The sequence below is a fragment of the Schistocerca nitens genome, chromosome 3 (assembly GCF_023898315.1).
Source record: "Schistocerca nitens isolate TAMUIC-IGC-003100 chromosome 3, iqSchNite1.1, whole genome shotgun sequence".
NCBI classification, from domain to species: Eukaryota; Metazoa; Arthropoda; class Insecta; order Orthoptera; family Acrididae; genus Schistocerca; species Schistocerca nitens.
In genome coordinates, this window is record NC_064616.1 from 631667037 (window position 1) to 631682930 (window position 15894).

The following is a 15894-nucleotide window of genomic DNA, read 5'->3' on the forward strand; positions in this document are numbered from 1 at the left end:
CTACATCCTTAGATTTGTCCTCTATCCATCCCTGCTTAGCCATTTTGCACTTCCTGTCGATCTCATTTTTGAGATGTCTGTATTCTTTTTTGCCTGCTTCATTTACTGAATTTTTATATTTTCTTCTTTCATCAATTAAATTCAATATTTCTTCTGCTACCCAAGGATTTCTATTAGCCCTCGCCTTTTTACCTACTTGATCCTCTGCTGCCTTCCCTACTTCATCCCTCAGAGCTACCCATTCTTCTTCTACTGTATTTCTTTCCCCCATTCCTGTCAATTGTTGCCGTATGCTCTCCCTGAAACTCTGTACAACCTCTGGATTAGTCAGTTTATCCAGGTCCCATCTCCTTAAATTTCCACCTTTTTGCAGTTTCTTCAGTTTTAATCAACAGTTCATAACTAATGTCTTATTTAGGCATTGCAAATTGCAGCGCCATATTCTTTATTTGAATATGCATGCCTATACCAGTTTCTTTGGCACTTCAGTGTATTTAAGGTTGACATACCCATGGCTTCTTAGGTACTAGTATACTGAATTATACACGGTTTGACAATGCCTAAGTAACAACTGACGTTTGCTGAGGAACAACTGCCAAGTGCTACGGTACAACTGACAATTGCTGTGGAACAACTGACCAATGGTAATAAAAAGACATTTGGAAGGTGGGATGTGGTCACTGTAGAGAAGCTCTGTGGGCATCTGACAGTTCATGCACTACAGTGTCTGACAAAGGATGTTGTGGAACCGATTAGTGCAACATCATGTCTGGTACAGCTATATGTCTACATGACATCATTTGAATGCTTAAGATCATGGAAAAGGCTGAAGGTGGAAATGCTATGTGAAAACGTACTGGTGATCGTAGATGGACCACCAAGCTTCAAGAGGATTGATACGTAGCCCTAGTGACGAAAAGAAACAGACATCTCACTCCTAGACTGATCACTGCAGCTCTTTCAACCACTACTGGTATATGCGTCTCTGCCAGAACCATGTCATTGTGATTAAATCATGCTCGTTGTTATACTCGGAAGCCTCTCAAATGCATCCCAATTCAACTATGCTATTGCTGAGAAAGAGTTTGTTGGTGTAGGCAGCATGCTGATTGGGGTCAGCAACAGTGATCTAGAATGATATCCTCTGACGAATCCAATTTCATCGTGGAAAGTTATTCTCGACATCAGTGTGGAGAGAGGGAGGCGGAAGATATTACACACCACAGAATGTTAATGAACATCAACGGTATGGCCTAGGCAGTATGATGTGGGCAGACATTATGAACAACAGCCAAACAATGGCATATATTTTTGTGCGAGGTAATGTTACAGAACAGCAGTATTGCAGGGAGATTATTCTGGGTCATGTTTACGGATTTGTTTAAGTGTGCAGTAGGTCCTGACTTTCTGTTTATGGACAACAATGCCCACCCACAGAGGGCCGTAGAGGTGTGGGGCACACTGGAAAGTCAAGGTATTGAACATATAGAATTGCCTGTGTACTCCCCAGACTTAAACCCCTACAGCGCCTCTTAGGGATGTTCTTGGCAGATTTGTTTCTCAACGAACATTACCTCTTCGAAACATGCTACAACTGAAAAACTGCCTTGAGAGAGGAGTGGGACAATATCCCCCAAAGCCTGCTGAAGTTTGATAACCAGCATGAATAAAAGGTGGCAAATGAGCATCAGTGCCCAAGAAAGGCATATTGTTTACTGAGAGTCAGACCTTGACCTCTATGTTGTGAGCCTGGCCTGTGTCAAACACAAATGTTATTTATGTCTATCATCCTGCTTTCCAGTTTGGTGAAATCTGTACCATTTTTCATAATAAATATACCACTCCACCTCTACTACATATGTACTGTGTTTCATGTCACACATCATTGTCTGTGATTATTCCTGTCCAACAATGTCTCTGCTCCTCAAAAACTATCAAGCGGTGTATGAACTTCACTGTAGGTGTAACTGTAAGATGCTACACATTGAACTCTGGTGTGGAACTATACCAGACACTTTATACAGTGTTACTGAGCTCACTAAGCATTTTAGAATCAGTATGTATAATTGGAACTTGACATGAACCAACTAAGCTACTTACCTGAAGACTTGCAAACACGTGCAGTTATTAACATTTGGAGCATTCAGAGCACAAAGGAAACAAGTTCAAATTTTTGTCATTTTGGACTTATTCCACTTTTAAGTACTATTTATGAAGCTACATGCAGAAAATAAAAGATTCATGTCCAGATATTGTAAATAACTGTTATAGGATTGGCAGCATTGCTGTGCATGGAGGGGAGCAGTCTTCCGTTCAGAGCAAAATGGGAACATGTCCATTTTCACAGTATGCTTGGTTTGTTTTGTTGGTGTGCGAGCTCTAATTAAGGTAGATTTATGATTATGATTAATTTGTCTGAAAACATGGAAGATAACACATCGGAATATCAGCGTTCTAGTTCAGGTAGTTTAATAATTACTATGAAAATTTGAGAAGTGATATTAAACAAATGAGTTAATAACCAGACAGGACTGTTGAGGTTAATTGCATGATAGCAGTATTTTTATGTTTGCTTTTATTTTTTTAATGTTTTGTACCTAAAATGTAAGACATAAAATATTACATGGTACTTTTGCAGTCATTGTATGCTACATCATCACAGTTTTCTTTTGATCCACGAGAGAAAAAAATCTGCTGATGAAGGTGGTGCTTCTGCAGCAGCTGACAACAATATCTGCAATCAAGACAGAGCACAGAGAAGAAGAATAAGATTTTTTCATCATGCTGGGAAGTGGGAGAAGAGTATTAGGCAATGGCAATGGAATTGTGAGCAGATGTATGCTACACGGCAGGGCATAGGAGTTCCAGCTAAAAGCCTTCCTGCTAACATCCCCTGCTGCAAATTGCAATCCCACAATCAACTTAAAGATGAAGAGACATAATATATATTTCATTCCTTCTGGAAACTTAGTGATTGCAGTCGGAAAAATGTGTACCTTCGGGGATTTGTTCTGTCAGGCAGATTTTGAGGTCTTGGAAAAGAGATGGTTCCGGAAATCCTAACTGTGTTAGATTCAAATTTTTGTTAAGGTTTGGAGTGAAAGCCGTATAGGCATGTAAGAAGTATTTTTTGAATACCTTTAAAATTAGTAGGAAAAGACTGTGTATATGTATAAGTAAAGATGAAGTTTTTAGTGTACCAGGTGGCTGGGGCAGGAAGAAGGCAACCAATAAAATTGGTGGTACTAGAGGTGTTAACATATAGCAACCTTCCAAAGACATTACACTCTAGAGAAGAATCCAGAAAGGAAATATCTACAGTGTGATTTAATGATTCAGAAAATGTATGCATTATATGTACAGAAATGTGAGGATGAACCTGAAATACCATTGAAAAAGAAATACTATTATAATGTGTTTAGCATTAAATTTAATTAGCACTTTAAGCCATCCAACGGACACCTACCACATGTTATAAAATGGAATGGCAACTTAAATGTGAACAGAACACTAAAAAGAGAGCTGCTTTACAAACTGCCAAAAATATCCATCTAGCAAACGCAGATCAATCAAACCAATGTTTTGAAGTAGATGAAGAAACTGCATTTAATGAACCTTATGTCATTGTATTTGACTTGCAAAAAGCCCTCATGTTTCCAAATATACCTACCTCAATAGCTTATTATAAAAGAAATGTTTTTGCAATTTTGGAATATTTTCTGTTAATTCGGGAAACCATTCATGTACACGTGGTCTGAAACTGAGAGATGAAGGGGTTCTCTAAAGCTAATTTCAAGTTTGGTGCATCATCTCAAAGCACATACCTCTACTCATAATAAAGTAATATTATACTCAGACACTTGTTCTAGCCAAAACAGCAGCATTAAAAGGTTTTTGGCTCTCATGAAGTAATGTCAAGATCCAAACACGAATGCCTCAGCCGCTGATTGCAAATTCTTCGTATCACGGCATTCTTACTTACCCAATAATAGTGAGTTTGGTTTCGTGGAGAAAATTTCACATATTTATGCACCAAATGATTGGATGGATATTGTTAGATAGACAAAGAAAATGCACCCAAGATCTGAGGACAGTGAAATGAGTATCTTGGATTTTTTATCCACAGGAAACTTTTAGAGAATTCAATAACAAACAGAAAAAAGGTTGACAGTTATGGCATCAACAGGCTGACTAAACAGTGGTTAATGCAGTACTGGACAAAAAAACACTTGAGACATTCACTTCAGCACTGCAGTGGGTCCTAGCAATCCTAGATTTACTTCTGGAGGAGGTTGAGTGGATACAACACCACATACAAAATATTGTTTGAACAATATAAAATACTTAGAAACAATCCATGTTCATATAATGTCTGATTTTCTGTCACTGTACTCTATGACTTGTTACTTGATACAATACAGAATGAGTCATCTTTCACTGTACAACTGACTGTAAACTTTGGTACAGACGTCTAATACAAGTTGCACTGCTAGATCTGACTAACAAGGGGTGGCCACGATGTTTGGATTATGGATTTACTCCAGACTTTGTAAACTTTTCATAGTCCATTAGTACAACATAACATGCAAGTAGTAAGATGTACTACTTAGGCAATTTCGAGAAAATCACACGAAAAGTTTTACGTGTCAATGATGTACCAGTGCATTGTGACACTGAGCACAAGATGGCACGGTCATGTGGTTAGTGTTCAAGTTCTGTAATGGCTGGATCGACACTCCCCCCCCCCCCCCCTCTCTCTCTCTCTCCCTCTCTCTCTCTCTTTAAAAAAAAATAGTAATATTATTTTGTACATATTACATTTGAAAGGTAATATTATGAAGAGACATATGTATTTTCATGAACTTTTATTGAATTTCCAATGTTACTTAGCCGTTTACTAAATTTTATTGTTACAACAAATATTATGTGACCTTTCTTTGTATATACCAGTTAAAAACTTTATCACACGTCTTTAAACTTGTTTATATTTGATAGACAATGAACGAGAAATTGCTTCTTGTGAAGATGCTGCTAAAATACATTCAATCGTACATCAGAAATTTTCGGCACTGATGTTTACGAAAATACTACGTTACGCACGGTTTGCATCCAAACTGTAGGAAGAAACAGAAGTTTTTCATACTGTCAATGAGCTTTGTTTTTCCTTAGAACCTCGGAAGATTTCTTGTGTGGGGAAATTGCATTCATTTGATGCAGTAGGTGCCATTTTAATTCGTATTTTTGATGTCTGTATGAAAAATATTATCCTGCAACATGTAATGTCAAAAGCACATCCAATGATTAATCATACATTACACTCATATTCTGACATACTGTAACCCATTGTATAATTAAATAAAGTTATTTACACATTTATTTATTGATGTTTGACATGGGCTTTCCAAGCCTGTCCCCCAACCTTCAAATCCGTGACTGCAGATTGAAGCATTCAGGTGCAAAGCAGCTATCGGTACTGTCACCGATTGCAGGTATAAGGGTTTTTGAAAATCACAACAGGCATACATTTGCAAGAAAACTTTATGCGTCTGGCTGTTTACTTGTAATATTTGTTGTGATAATATAAATGAGCAAACAATCAAATAAAATTGGGTTGGGGGAGGGTAGGGGGGAGGTAGGGAGAAGGGGGGAGGGGAGGGGGGGAGAGAGGGAGGGAGGGAGGGAGGGAGGGAGGGAGAGAGAGAGAGAGAGAGAGAGAGAGAGAACCACATGACCATTGTCATCTCGTGCATAGGATCGCAATGCACTGGTGAATTACTAACATGTAAAAAAACTTCTCTTGTGAATTTCTCAAAATCCCTAAATAGTATGCCTTCTACTTTCACATTATGTTGTCCTAATGAACTACTATAAGTGTACGTAGTTTGAAGTAAATCTGTGATCCAAACATTGTGAGTTCCCCTTGTAAGGTGATGCTGTCATCGTAAGCAATGACTGCAGACTGAGATGAGTGACACTGTACTCTGACATAAATACTCTTCCAGCAGTCGCAGCATATGGTAACTTTTGAGGCTTTGCCTATGCCAACATCTCTCATTTGTCGCTGCATCAGGCAATGACTGTCTGCACTTGTGGTTCCATCATGAGGTACCAACTTTGCCGTGGGACCTTGTTCTTTGGACAACAACAGTTACATTATAAAACAGAATGTCCTTTTAATCTGTTTTTTAAGCAGACTCTAAACCCTGATGTGCATTTTGATGAAGTTGACTTAAGAAAGAAGTCTAGCCACCCCTTGACATACTTCTGTGACATCCAACAGTGCCATTTTGCGCCAAACATCTACCATTAACAAAAGCGATGAAAAAGGACACGGAAACTTTACTTCTATGCATTCCACCTGTGCATTACCATTTTTTCAAGAACCTACCACATGACTCTGCTACAAGAGCTTCCTCTGCTTTGCAAGAGCAAGCAGATGAAAATGAATACTTTTTCTCTGAATCTGAATTGCATAACTTCCTGGTTGGAAATATGAAATTATAATTATACATTCAAGAAATGTATTTTCTTTGCTGTTTCCTTAATGAATCCTGAAGGTTAGAATAAAGAGGAAGATACAAATACAATACATTCACCAAAGAAAAGAATAAAGTCCAAAATTTTACTTTTCTATTGTAGCTGGCATGTAATAACACTTAAATTTACCCTTCTTCAGTGTGAGAATACATTATACAAAATCTTTGCTATCATTCAAACATTTTAAAATGCTGTAAAATTTTTCCTGTAACTAATTATTCAGTGATAACTTTGTGTCTGTTTTTCTCACAATTTTCTTATTGTGACTTGATTCCCTTGTGCTCTGAACACCCCAATTTTTTCACCAGTGGTACTGGCAAATGGAAAATTAATGAATAATTTAGATCATTCAGTCAAGCTATTCATGCTCTACCACCTGAGGTTACAAGTTGTGGGCTATTATTTGTAGAGTAGATTCCATGAACCAAATACATATAATTTACAGACTACACAGATCTACTGGTAAAACAAGGGATAAATGCAAGTGTGTGTGATCCACCACTATGCCATTTGTGATACACCATCGCATGTTATCCCAGCAGTAAATAAGATGAACTTTTGTTATGATGGTTCCAATAGAGAGAGAGAGAGAGAGAGAGAGAGAGAGAGAGAGAGAGAGAGAGAGAGAGCTCCATAAGAGATGAGGCACTGCTGAAGATAAAATAAATGACAGGGATGATTTCAGAAGGATGGAGGAAAGCTATCAGAGTTTTATGGTGGAATCATTCGAAAGATGCTGGAAGGATTTCAAAGTCAGCTGCAAACAAGAACTAGAGGCTCAAATTGAGATTGTTAGTTAACATGCAGTCCACAGAGGCTGAAGAAGAAGGAGAAGGAGGAGGAGGAGGAGGAGGAGGAGAAAAAGAAAGAATAAGTTATAAGGCAGCACATAGACATTTATTTGCTTTTGTAGCTTCATTTCATGGCATACTGTACTACTATATTTATGTTTCCAATTTAATACATCAACATAAAAAAAATCTTACAGAACTGAAAGATAATCTATAAACCTAGTAAATATAGATCATTTCATTCCAGTATATCTATCTGCATCACACATCAGCAGTGGTTTCTGCAACACTTACCACTAGAAGTTTCAACGACAGTGACACGAGTATCAGATGATTGAGAGTTTTCATCAGTCTGACCTTCTAGTGTGTCACCTTCTCCTTCCGCATTTTTCTTCTTCTTCTTCTTCCTTTTCTTTTTCTGAAAAAAGTTGTTGGTATCAGCTATTAAGATGCACATAAATATTTTTGAAAGTTGCAAAACTAAGAAGAATACAGGTGACTGAGATGCATCTTTCTACTACCTACAAGGAATATGAAGAAAAGCATGAAGTACATTACTTAACTTTACATGAACTCTGATTTTGAAAATTCAACATAGTGTACAGCTGCTTCATGTTTTAGTCAGAACCTATAATAAAAACCCTGCCCCATTTGAATTCCCTTACATGCTCACTTCAACATGGTATACTGACACACACTACAACATTTCCATTACATCCAACAGTCTTCATTAACTACCTCTGGCATAATGTTGACTTCTCTGGTCATATAAGCGAGTGAAGATCTAGCCTACCAGTATGCCATCCCTCTGCAATCCAATCACTTACTGTTAGTACGCTACTTCTATCTACATGACTACTCTGCAATTCACACTTACGTGCCTGGCAGATGGTTCTTTGAACCACTTTCACTCTATTTCTCTACCGTTCCACTCTCTAAAAGCAGGCAGGAAAAATGAACACTTTAATCTCTCTGAGCGAGCTCTGATTTATTTTATTACAATGATCATTTCTTCCACTGTAGATGGATGTCAACAAAATCCCGGCATTAGTCTGTAGTGATTTAGGGAAATCACAGAAAACCTAAATCAGGACGGCCAGACGCGGGATTAAACCATCGTCCTCCCAAATGCGACTGTTTTCCAATATCATCAAAGATATATAAATAGGAAAGTAGTTGCACAGGTATGGACAAATTTATACATGAAGTGGTCAGTAGTATGGCTGTATGAGGGTATCAGAATACAGAAGTAGTGCAGACTTTCCTACAACCATTAAAATCAGAGCAGATCTACATCACAAAATTGAACCCAAGGGCTTGAAAATGTATATTCTCCACATTCTAAAAATCGTCAGTTTTCGAAGATCAGAAAATGTTAAGGACAAAAATTTCTGATGGTATGTCATGGATGACTGCATATTGGACAGAAATATGTTTCAGCAAGGAAATAAAAGGATTTGTATTTTTTGAAATCAGGTGGAGTAAAAAGTGGAACTAAAAGTATTTTTGCAAACATTGCTACTTTAGAGCATTAAAAACCAAAGGTTGATTATCACATACCAATTCCAAATATCAAGTATCACTATCCCACGATGATGTTCTGTGAATAATTCCACTATTTTCACTTTGGGTTTTTAATGTCCCATCGACAATGAGGTCATTGGAGCACTTTCGCTTTCATATCTCTGTTTCTTGTTATAAGCTCTCATCATTATTCCATCATATCCTGGTGTGTACATGTTGAATGATTTTCTCTGCTTCTTCCTATACTTATATTTCATTAGATGAAAAGAGAAATGTTTCGGAATAGTTCTTCAGACAGTCCCACTACTGTCTCCTGATTGATTGTAATGGTGATATCTGACTCCCTGAACAATGTGCTAAACATCTGCTTTTTTCATTCTCTTCATGTTTCAGTTTCTTTTAGTTCTCTGTCTTAGTGTTGTTTCATTACACTTTCTGACATGTAGTAAATATTCCTAAGGAGTTCCCCCCTCCCCCCCCCCCTGCTCCCCCCCTCCCAATTCCCAGTAAATTCTAATGCACTTCTGTCATCAAGCATTCTTAATTCTGTTCCATTTGCCATCGTTAGTCTAGCTGGCTCTGGCATTTTGTTTCATTTTATGCCTTTAGTAATACCAACAGAATGATAGTTATATTTTCATTTCTCTGACTTATGTACGCAGTTTTTTCACTTTCTAGGGCCTTAAATCTCAGTATTAATTTTATTATTGTTATCGTATTCTTACTCATATGAATCAATTAATATAACAATGGAAAATCCAGACTCTCTACTACTTAGTAGACTGTGGTTTTCAGATTTTTTAAAACTTGTTCAATGCTGACATTGTCTACTGATTTTCTGATTGTTGAATTGAGCTACTGTCCGAGAGACAAACAACTGGTATTGAAACAATCATGCAGCCAAACAGCAATGTTTCCAGATATGGTGTATGGCATTCAGACTGCACTTCCTCAACTATCTGAGAAGCAGAAACAAGAACACTCAGACAGTGCATGTGTAAAGAAAATTTACAGTAGTGATTACTAACAGATAAACTTGTAAAACTGCTACAAGGAGTTCACTATCTACTGTGCTGAAGTACCTACCAGTTCCCAAGTTCAGAAGGTAGGGGATGAGGTACTAACAAAAGTTTAGCTGCAAGGGCAGATTGTGAGTTGTGCTTTGATAGCTCAGTCAGTAGAGCACCTGCCCATGAAACGTAAAGGTCTGAAGTTCGAGTAATAGTCTGGCACAGATTTTTAATCTGCCAAAAGTTTCATATCTAATAGTTATTAGTTATATGCAGTAATGGGAACGGTAGGATGTTTTATACAATATATAACTGAGTAGGTCACACTACTCACTAAATTGAGGAGGCACCAGACAAGCACATAAAAGAGGAAGTAGTATCTTTGTCAGAGCTAGAACACACACACACACACACACACACACACAGACAGACTGTTCCCTGATTTGTTATATTATATTTAATATCAGTCAGTATGTTAATGGTTATAATCTCATGAAATACTCTCAGAAGTCTGCTCTGTTTATCATGCACTTTCTCCTTTATAGTTACAGCTGTCTTGCATTTACAGTAGTAGGAAAACTCCATTCCAGTTGCATTTAAAAAATGACCAACTTTCTTCTCCACTGCTCAAACTATCACTCATGTATACCGAATGCATAATTCATATTTCAACACACACTTGCCTCCACAATGCTTCTGTTCTTGGTTGCCTCCCTGTCAACACCTGCTCTGCTGGTCACAGTTTCCGTCAATATCTCAGTAGTGACACAAGGCACAGGTTTCACAAGCAGTTTCTCCAGTTCATTTTCATCCAAACGTCTTCAATCATACCAAAAAGACAATGACAGGGAGGTAACCAATCAATATTATGCCTGTACCTTTTCTCAGTTTCATTGATGGCTTGGTGTAATGATTTATTTTATGCTACAGTTTTGAGCAGTATTTCCTTCGAGATTGACATTTCATTTCCTTGAATAAAAGTTTTCATCTTTCCTTGCTTAACAACAAAATGATATGGGGAATTATCCCAACAATGACTGAAGACCTTACACAATTCATCACAAGGGAAATTTTGAATCCCTTCTAGAAAATTACACTATTCATCTGACAATAATTACTTTCTTATTAAAAAAACCTTATGCAACACAATTATTCAGCCTCCTTTTTCGACATACATTGTCCTATCAGAGGTTCTGTCACTTCATACTTTACAGAATGAATGACTGGCACTGACTGAAGTTTCATTGTCACACAATATTGCTGAATTCACACCATCAACTACCACTGTAGAAATCTGCATCAGGATGTAACAATAAGTATCATTATGACTAATATTTGTTGTCCATTAACAACTAAGTAACTGAACACTAGGTCTTTCAGTGTTGTACCATATAAAAATTTACTGCCATTAACCATATGATAAGGCAAAACACAAAATTTCAGAATTATTGGATGCTCCTTTCTCCGACAATATATATGACGATAATTGACAGCTTCTGGAATTCATCCAAAGCTGTTATTTTCTTCCTCCTTGGCTGCAAATTGTTCCTGGTGTCCATTTATTTGTTGTGCCAGTCTCATCACAATATATTTTGTATGCTTTTTTCCCTACTCCTAATACAGTGTTTTTGATTATTTTCAAAGTAGTTTCAATAAATGAGCAACAGAAAATAAGGGTTCAACATTCTGCTTCTTTCCTTCAAAGTCCTCCCTCAATGAGAATACAAATTAGTGGCCTTATAGTGATGCATACTTTTCTTCCTCCACGTCACATGTTAGCCTTGCACTACTCATTGCCCTAGACCTACTTGAATAAACACTGAGACCACTACACATCAAATAAACCACACAATAGCTCCTAGATGCAGCCAAGGAAAACAACAGCAGGTGTTTGATACACAAGACTCACTGCTACACAACTTCTATGCATTTTGTTTTGTAGTACAGCAACATAACTCCTGCTATCTATTCCTGTGCCATCTCCCACTAGCAGGCTCCATACTGTCACTAGATCATAAAATGACACTGCCGATCTGTCAGTATGCAAGACTTGTTTCAACGACTGTAACACAGTAACTGCAATAGCTGCTTGTGTGCCTGTCTTTTTACATATGACAGGAATTATATAAATCATTAAAACAATTAAAATGCAAGTCAGAGTCAAAAATTATCTATAACTTTCGTTCTAAAATATATTTGTGCAGGCAATGGCAACATGTTCTTTGACAACAAATCTCATCATCTGCTGATAATTACTAGCTTTAACTTGCTTTCCAACAATCCATTGAAAGACCCTTTGTTGATGGTTGTTCCACTTGCCACCTACTCTTAGTACAGGACCAGCTACATTCCAAAAAATTTCACACAGTTTACAGATTCTTGAACTTTCTTTTCCTTTCCTTTGGTATACTGGGCATTTCCACTCCATAATCTTCCATTTTGATTGTGGCTCATAGGGCAGAACCCACATTTCATTTCCGGTGGCTATCCTTCCCTGATGAAACGGTCAAGTAAGTGCTGGTAGGTGTCAACACGAATGGCTGTCTTGGTAGTCAACACACATAAAATTTATGGAAGCCAAGTTTGTCATGGATGTTTTGATAGGTAGAACTATGAATTATGTCCAAAGTAGACACTACCATATCAATGGTAGCTCTTGAGTTTGCTGAATCTTTCGGATTGTGGTGGACATCAAGAGATGTCCCATACCCATTGCATGTGACACATTTGTCCAATCAATTTCAAACATTTTGTTCCACAAATGAGCACTTTTATGTGACACTGCACTTTCCATATATTGAGTTCAAACTCTACTAATTTTAGCCCCTTTCACCACTTTCAACAAAAGAAATTGAGTCACTGCTTGTGATTCCTCAATGGTGCAAACTACTAGCAGAGTGGACATGTTTATGCTGTCACTGACAGAATGCAATTGAAGTGTCTGTGTTGAATGGTGCATACACGACTACAGTGGTACTAAATACAAGTGTAGAAGGCAATGTGAGAATCTGAGAGGCATTTTATGATGAAAGTGTTGATAATTTTTACTGTTCTTTATAAAATAATAATGATAATAATGATGATGATGATGATGATGATGATGATCATAACAATAATATTAGTGAGTGGAAGGACAATTTCCACAGATGCCTTTACCACGCCCAATAATTCTAAGCATATTGTGACTTACCTTCTTCTGTTTCATTTCTTGCTGTTTTCGTTTCTGCTCTATTTTATGTTGCTTAACCATTTCGGTTAAATTTCCAATGTATTCATCTGTCTGTGACAGCAAGAATGCTAATCGTTTATCCTTTTTTTGGTCAATTAGTTTCCTGCACACATTGTAAGTGATTAGATTGAACATGCATTACAATAGAGGAAAGCAGATTGTTTTACTTAAATAATGTATTATAATTATTCAAAAATCTCTACAATAAAGCTCACAGAAATTTATTATACACATATGTTAGACTAATTAGATCATAGAAATCACCGATATCCTTCCTCATCTTCAGCCATTAAGCGACGCATACGTTCCTTCTCAATGCGTTCTTGCTCTTTCTTCTGTTCCCGTTCCGCATTAGCATGGTAATTTAGGACAGCTTTGTTAAGTCTTGCTATTTTTGCTACATTATTTCGATGGTACTCTTTGAAATCCTTTCCATGTTGCAAGACAGATATGAGGAACTCCTGGACAAAGAAAGAAATATTATTATACATAAATATGAAATTGCTATTTATTACTTTGGTTTCTTATGATTACGTCCTTTCATGTGATCTAAACAGAACTGAATTAGTGAAATTTGTTACACAGATTACTAAGTGGTGCTTAGTACAGAAATTATACACTACATTATGGCAACTACCAATGATATGAACAGTAATATATTTTTATAGGCTCTCACTGTGAAAAGCATATTCAATAATTCATGGTTTAGATATAACAAAAGCACCAATGAAATGATAGTTGAAGAAAGCTACTTGGCAACAAATGTTTACATTAAATGATTGAAAGATGCGTCTGTCAAGAAATTCTTGTCGATATTACTGCAAGCTGTGGTGTGTGCAGTGTGGCGTAGTGATTGGCATCGGTGGAAGGCACGCTGAAGTTTGCCAGTTCAAGGCTAATCACCAGCAATTATTTATCAAGTCTGTTCTCGCTTTATGTTCTTGTCAGAAATAAATTTGCTTTCAGTGTTGAACTTCCCTGATGACCCTGCCTTCAGATTTGAACTTGATTGTCATTTAGACATGACATGGTTTGGTGGAGACACACCTAGTATTTCAAAACACCTGCATTACCATGGTTCCAATTAGGCAATGTAAAAGCCATTGCCTACATGGACAGGAACCAGAATAAAAGCAGTAAATTATTCTTAAGAGCTGTATATTCAGGAGACTGATGGACTCCAAAGCAGCAGCAAGCCAGGTGCACATCAGGCATGCATCAGTGTTTTCTGTAGCTGCTGGTCAGGACATGATGAAGTGGCTAAAAGGATTCAAGTAAGTTACCAAATACAATGTTTGGAATGACATGATGTGTGTGGCAAATGCGTACTTTTACTTGGATGGCACAGCCCAGCAATGGCTCGAGAACAATGAAGAACAGCTCAATAGATGGCATAAATTCTAGACTGAACTGAAGAAAATGTTTGGTTACAATCAACATAAAGTCAATAATCAAAGAACACGACACAATGCCATAGAGAAATGACATAGTCAGACATACAGAATGTTTTGGCCCTGTGCCACTGTAACACGATAGAAACCGAAACTTCCTGGCAGATTAAAACTGTGTGCCCGACCGAGACTCGAACTCGGGACCTTTGCCTTTCGCGGGCAAGTGCTCTACCATCTGAGCTACCGAAGCACGACTCACGCCCGGCCTCACAGCTTTACTTCTGCCAGTATCTCGTCTCCTACCTTCCAAACTTTACAGAAGCTCTCCTGCGAACCTTGCAGAACTAGCACTCCTGAAAGAAAGGATATTGCGGAGACATGGCTTAGCCACAGCCTGGGGGGTGTTTCCAGAATGAGATTTTCACTCTCGCACTTTGTGAAAAGAGTCGCAGAAGACAAGTTCCAAGCTCTTGTCGTAAAGGATGTCAGGACAACAGAAGTATTTCTCAAGTTGAGCCGGCAAATCGAGGAAAGGCAGCAGAAAGAGAGTCGGACAAAAGAGGTGGGACCAACTGCTGGATGTTGTGACTATAGCAGTTGTGGAAGACCACCATGAGCTCATCTCTCTCATATGCTAGATAGTAAGAGAAGAGATACAACAGTATATGGTAGCCAGAAATATCGGACACAAAAGGTAGTAGGCAAGAATCTTAACCCAATACATCAGGAGGTAACAGAGAAAGCTGAAGAAGGGGGGTACTGGTCTTCAGCACCAATCTCCACTACCAGCCGAAATTGCCAGATGAACAAATTCTGCCAATTCGGACTTATGCTGCAGCCATCAAATGACAACCAAGCAACCAACCAACACAGGTACAACCAACTCCTGTGCCAAGTGCAATTTCCTGCAGAACTCACAGAGGACAACACGCCAGTATGTTTCCACTGCAGATGCCCTAAACAAATCGTACAGTAATGCAGAAAATTAAGGAAAGTTTTTCATGACTACTATACTGCCAGATGTCAACCATCACAACAATTTTATTCACTCTCAACCTGTGGGATAAAGTCCATCAGTGCATCCATGACGAGGACACTCCCCATGACATTTTTGGCATGCAGAGGTACCTGCCATTTGCCTAACTGTCGATTTCATGAAAACTAGGTGAGGCTGCCACAGATGCATATCCTCCATGGGTAGTCACCAAGATGTCAGGAAATCTCACTGACATCCTCTCTGATGGCCAAACTGTCTAGGCACTTGCTGACTTGAGAGATTGCTTTCCTGTAATGTTGCACGCTTATCGTCATCAGCTAAAGAAGACTACGTTCCCTGATACGAAACTAATTGTGCTGGAAGTTGTAAATGGGAAACATGTCCAGGCAACAGGAACATGTATTTCAGGAATAAC

General features: G+C 38.0%; 1 protein-coding gene across 3 annotated transcripts in view; it reads right to left on the bottom strand.

The window, feature by feature from the left end:
- LOC126248573 (ATP-dependent helicase brm) overlaps window positions 1-15894 on the bottom strand; it is a 456856-nt gene that overhangs the window by 227602 nt on the left and 213360 nt on the right. For all 3 annotated transcript variants that reach the window (XM_049949677.1, XM_049949678.1, XM_049949676.1), the window contains 3 exons: window positions 13356-13552; window positions 13053-13194; window positions 7623-7746 (listed from right to left, as the gene is read on the bottom strand). In XM_049949677.1, the coding sequence (XP_049805634.1) occupies window positions 7623-7746; window positions 13053-13194; window positions 13356-13552 (463 nt within the window). The remainder of the gene's footprint in view (window positions 1-7622; window positions 7747-13052; window positions 13195-13355; window positions 13553-15894) is intronic.